The sequence below is a fragment of the Etheostoma cragini genome, chromosome 14 (genome assembly GCF_013103735.1).
Source record: "Etheostoma cragini isolate CJK2018 chromosome 14, CSU_Ecrag_1.0, whole genome shotgun sequence".
Taxonomy (NCBI): domain Eukaryota; kingdom Metazoa; phylum Chordata; class Actinopteri; order Perciformes; family Percidae; genus Etheostoma; species Etheostoma cragini.
In genome coordinates, this window is record NC_048420.1 from 1146997 (window position 1) to 1153119 (window position 6123).

Here is a 6123-nt window from a genome sequence, read left to right on the forward strand (position 1 = left end):
CCTCATGACTTAAGCATGAGGGTGACAATGCGTTAAGTCTGCTTAAGCAGACTTAACGCATTGTTAATTTTGGGAACGGATTCTAGTGAAAATGGAGAAAGGCAGCCTTTTCATAATGAAACATGTCTGTTTAACTGCAATCCGTTACAACACTTCATTCTGAATGAGAAGATGTCAACCTGCTGATAACGCTACATGAAAATTCATCACCAGTCATAAGGATCATTATGTGTGAAAAAAAACTGTGTTAATCCATCCAACATCCTTGCAGATGTTCAACCACGGTATATGCCCACTTGATAATTGATAATTGAATACAAAATAATTACTTGCTGTCAGAATCACTCAGATGTCTCTAGATAATTGAATCCATAACACGTTTGCTGAGATATTTCATCATTGTCCTCCATCCGTCAAAAAATGGCCTTACATTTCCATGGGGTAAAAACAATTCTGATGCTAATATGTGTAGATCCCATCATAGTTAAAAGTAAGTTAATATAATTTCTATTTTTCATTCACAATTTTTTTGGAGAATAATGAATACATTGCATACATTACCCTTTGAAAACCAGGCGCTGTAATTATAACAGTATGGATCTCTGGGTGTCATATTTACCATGTCAGTTCATAACTAGCTTTAAAAATTCAGATTTAGTGGGCTACAGCTGTTATTCCTTTTCACTATGTTTCAGATATCAACACACAAATAAGGATGGGATTTGGTATCGGCAGACACTAAATATTTAAGGGCTTGGATAAGGATTGGGCCAGAAATAATTGACTGGGACATCCTTACTGAAAAATAAGGGCTCCTGTCAAATGAGCAACAACCATATCAAGCTAGCATGCAAATGTAAAGGACCTGGGACAAAGAGAAAAACAAATAATATTCCACCATCGATTAAATTTAAGGTTCTGTCTTTCTGTTTGATCTTAATTCAGGTCTCAACGCAGCATGAGGACATCTGATCCCGCGGCAGGATCTCCAGTCAGCAGACAGTGAAGACTAGTCGCCACTATGCGATGTGTGTAAGGGACCAGTGGCGGGGTTGTGGACCCAGGCGGGATGCCGCGGCTGACGGCTGGTCAGTATGACTTTGCTGGACTTGTGGTTGTCGCGCTCTATCCCCATGTGCCTGCTCCTACAGAGCCTTGTCCTCATGGCCCTGTGCTTCCCCTCGGCCAGCATGTGTCCAAAGGGCTGCATCTGCCAACGTGACCCCCACCTCCACGGCCTCAACGTTACCTGCAGTCAGTCCCGCCTCAAAGAGATCCCATCCAGTCTTCCGGTCGACACCGTCCTGCTGAGGCTGGAGCACAACCAAATAGGTGCAGTGCCCGATCAAGCCTTCCACGGCCTCCGGCTTTTGAGGGAGCTCAACCTTTCATACAATGCGGTGGAAACATTAGGGGAAGGTGCCTTCAGCGGCATAGAGGCGACGTTACAGGTGCTGGACCTCTCCCACAACCGCATCACTAGCGTACACAAGGATGCCTTCGCTCGGCTCAAGGCCCGCGTCATTGTGGACGATAACCCCTGGCATTGTGACTGCGCCCTCCAGCAAGCCATTGGCGGAATGGCCCACAACCACGAGGCAGCCGCCAGGGTCCTCTGCAGGAGCTCGGAACTTCGTGACCAAGAGGGTCGACCTTTCTTGGCGGTTGACACCGACCTCTGTACCCTAGCCAAAAGGACCACAGACTACGCCATGCTGGTGACCATGTTTGGTTGGTTCGCCATGGTCATATCATATGTCGTGTATTATGTTCGTCAGAACCAGGAGGACGCCCGACGCCACCTGGAGTACCTCAAGTCGCTTCCGAGCAAGCCCAAGAAACCTGACGAGGCTGACGACATAAGCACTGTTGTCTGACGGCAGCGTCATAGTGACTGTGTCCCACACAAACCTCACAAACACCACGATGTTCTAGGACCTACATTTATAGCGTATACTATTTAAAACTTTTAGGTGAGCTTCCAATCTGCTGACAAATCTTTGTATTTTGGAAGTTCTGGTGTATGTACCGGTGTTTGTTCACGACTGATCTGAGATGAGATGATAGCGGGGCCACAGAGTCTAATAGTCTAATACCAACATTGTTTTTTCTACAAAAGTTGCATATGGGGCTTTGACATTTTTTATCTCAGGTTTAAACATTGACATGAAAATGGCTTTTTAAGATGAAAATTTGGAATATCTGAAAAATATATTTATAAGATGTGACACCTGAAACTTTATTTCCTTGAGCCCTCATTTTGGTATTTCAAAGCCCACAATATGTTTACGTTGAGTTTTGCAAACACTTGCTAAACCAACTGCATCTTTCATACCCTTTAAAATGTATGTAAATTATAACATTTACATTGACAGTTCTGCACAGAAATTTCATTATTTCTGAAGCCATGGCCTGCTCATTAGGACTATTTGATCTGTGCATATACAATATGTCATATTTGTGATCATTAAAGCCTTCGATATGGGGTATGCAGATTTGAGGTCTTATCTCCCTGCTTGCTTTGAGCTGTGGTGACCTGTTTTTAAATAGACAAAGACAAATTGGCGCTCACTGAAGCATTTAGTAAACCATGTATTAACTACAGAGAATACTAGATTCTGTGGAAGCCCATTTCTGTCTAGAAAAGAAACAAATGAAGGGTCAGGAATGATTCAAAATGAAAGAAAAATCACTAAAAAGTATTGAAGTATATGGGGATATTAGGAGTTTCTAGATGAGAATTATGAGATATTATTAAATTACTTTAAAAGATAGAGCCAGATGGCGCTAGCTTTTACTAGCTTGTCAGCGTTACCTGCTAGGCCACCATGACAAGTCAGGTTAAATTAGTTTAGAGCCAGTAGTCTCTGTTGTTGGGAGAACACTGGTTCTAATCTAACAATTCAGGGTCACAGTTCTGGCAAGGTAGCGGCACAAACATCACCCAAAACGTATCAAAAAATGGTAATAATCAGGTATTACAACTTGGTCCTTTGCTGACCTTCAGTGGTTTAACTCCTCACCTTGCCGTACACCCAGCTGAGTAAGCCCAACATGTTATCGCTGTTGGGTGTGGTTACAGTTGCAACAAAGCACACTTCTGACCAGACCCAAATAATGTGGTCAGAGAGGGAAACAGGCCTGACACTTTCAGAAATGACGAAAAATAGGAGACACCCTAGTGGTGTCCCGGTTCAGCATCAGTCTCCTCTCGAGTCTTCAATTTGAGAACAAATCATTGCAGGTCAGCAAAGCATGTCCTATTCCAAAGGTTCCTCCAGATTAGGCCAGGAGCTTTCTTGGCCATTACATTTTTTTACCAGAATTTGGTGGAAGGCTAGTATATTCTTCGACTTCTAAGGAACCCCATCCCTACAGTTTTTCATTACAGTTTGGTCTATTCAAAATACAGTACAAGCATTATTTTTGGCTGCAGAATGGCCATTCAGCTTGGACGTGTGCATTGACATTTTATTTGAAATACATTCATGCCTTAAGACACTAACAAACTTGGTACACTTAAGAAAAAGCGAATGGTATCCGATACATTCGTTGGTTTTGAATATGCATTCTTGTTATCTGAACTACTATGGCAGGAAACTACAGTGTATGCCTGGTGAGGGATTCTAATTGATTAAGACTCTGAATGTTAAGGGATATTGAAGAGTAGATATTCAAAAGCATTTTGAAAAAAGGCTCCCTAAATTTGAACTTTGAATTCTGCAAGACGGTTTATTCTTGACTCTGGGTCCAACTACTAGCTTTTCCCCAAGGCTTTCCCCTAATTTCTAGCCATCATCAGCTGATGGAGTGTGTTCAGTTGACATTGAGTTGGCTAACTTGAACTAGAACTTGGCTCATGTGACAACAGGTGAGAGACCCAACATAGGACCAGGATGTACATTGCTAAATTAATGGGGACCGCCAGAAGCATCCCAGTGGAACCTAGGCTGCTATAACATATAGATAGAGGATTTAAGTCAGTTGGAGTCAATACTGACCTGAAATCATTCATTACCTTGAGATCTCAGTTGGTCCACCCCAAAGCAGGATGCTCGTGAATGACATCCCAAGGTCACACCATTTTATTAACTGTAACCACAACTTCCCCTAACCTAACCTCCTAACCAAGTGTTTAATTTGTTTAACCTTAAAGCACCCATTTTACGCTCATTTTTAGGTTCATAACTGTATTTTGAGGTTGTACCAGACTAGGTTTCCTTGGTTTCATTTTCAAAAACACCATAGTTTTGTTGTACTGCACATTGCTGCAGACCCTGGGTTTTGAGGTCTCTGTTTTAGCTCCAGAGTGAAACATGTCCCTTCTATCCTATCTTTGTTGGGAGCTGCACATGCTCAGTAGCTTGGTAAGATCCCATCAGCTAGATAACTCTTTCTCCAGCTTTGGTCAGTCCAAGGCAGGATCAGCTGGGAGACTTCTTCTAGACCAGGGCCACTTGTGGAATACCTGCAGAACAAGGACAGGAAGTAGTTCTTTTGGAGATTATGGTCAACTAGTGGCTGTTGGAGCAGTGGTTTGCCATTGAGAACAAGCTGCCATGCTACAGTTAGCCACCTCGTCCCCTCGAATGTGTATTCTGAGGTATTGCCCCCCTGTACAAAATTATGTCACATGGCCAACGTTCCTTGGAAAGTGAACTCTCTTGCCGACAAGCTTTAAAAAAAACGAATATTTAAATTGAGATTATTTTGTCAAATATCTTATAATGTCTTATTTGATGTTTTGGAATCTAAGTTTTTGGGAACAGTATAACATCTGTGGACAGGCTCTTGCCGTGTTGTACTGTACATTTCTTCCTTCAGTTTGTAAAATCTATGGTTGTTCCTGTTGTGTTAGGTCAGCTGTTGTCAATCAGAGTCAGTCTTTGTATATCTGCACTGATCAGAAGTAAGCACAAGACTAAATGTCAGTTTTGGTGGACTCTTCTTGTTGGTGATTTGTGATTACTCCAGTCCTTCAGAGTCAATGTTGTTTACTGTTAATTGTTACCATTTGCCTTCACTTGATTTCATTCGTACCTGGCCCTGAGGAAAGAGTTCTCAAAGTTCGGGATGGTACATTATAAGATCATCTCAGTCGTGACAAATCAACACAACCGTCCCTCTCCAAGCCAAGCTGCCAGCGCATGCATCGTCTCCCTTTAATAACACTGTACAGAAATGTTCCCGGCAGTGGGTGAAGAGAAAATTGATGTTGTTATTTCCCAAATGGCTTATTTTCCATCACAGCCGCTGGAACATAGGACCAGAGAAATCCAATGAAAACCACATTGATATGTAATTGTACAGGGAAAAAAAACTACCCAAAAAAAATCTAATTTTATTAATACTAACTACTTTAAATAATAACCTAAATGCATCCAGCACATGATTGGTGACATGTTGGCTATTGGGTGTTGCTGATATCTTGTGAAATTTCCTTCTCTGTTCATGTTTTAATTGTTTGTTACAGAATTTGTACAAAAAAATCGTTGTTTAAATGAAGTCTTAGGGGATATGCAATGATTATATGTTGGTAGAAAACACTAGGATCACATGTAAATAGGAACGTTGATGTTGTGTGAAATACTTGAAATCCCTTTAATTAGTTGTTCTTGAATGTGTTTAATTCCTTAGCCTTGTCTTGTAGAGGCAACATCACACTCCTCATGACAGGATCAGGATAGGCTATGACATGCATTTCCAATGTAATGACGCAGAGTGTAGCCAAGGACCCGAGAGTTTTTCTAAGTGCCTGAATACTTCTCTCATCATTTTATTTTTTTATTTACGTCTTCTTTCTCCACCTTTGGTCTTTTTTCTCTGACATGAGCCCCTCTTACTTTAGGGTTCTCACTGTTTAGTGAATTTGTCAATTTAGGTTTATTTTGCAAGTTAAAACAAAAAAGAACTGAATCCACCATGCTGATGTAAAGAGCTGTTATACTGTACCATATCACAGTTTTCCGTTCACAGACAGTGTGTGATAGACTTGCTCAGAGTTGAGAATGAAAATGTGAGCACTGACTATCATGGTGGTGTTGTAATGGCATGATATACAGAACATGAAATAAAGGAGGTATGCATTGGTTCACGGTATATTTACTTTCTCTGTTGATATAA

General features: G+C 41.4%; 1 protein-coding gene across 2 annotated transcripts in view; it reads left to right on the top strand.

Annotated features, from left to right (window-relative positions):
- The window catches only part of lrrc3b (leucine rich repeat containing 3B), a 14572-nt gene extending 12358 nt beyond the window's left edge, over positions 1-2214 (top strand). For both annotated transcript variants that reach the window (XM_034892133.1, XM_034892131.1), the window contains exon 2: positions 946-2214. In XM_034892133.1, the coding sequence (XP_034748024.1) occupies positions 1095-1877 (783 nt within the window). In that variant the 5' untranslated portion in view covers positions 946-1094 and the 3' untranslated portion in view covers positions 1878-2214. The remainder of the gene's footprint in view (positions 1-945) is intronic.
- Positions 2215-6123: the final 3909 nt, after the last annotated feature.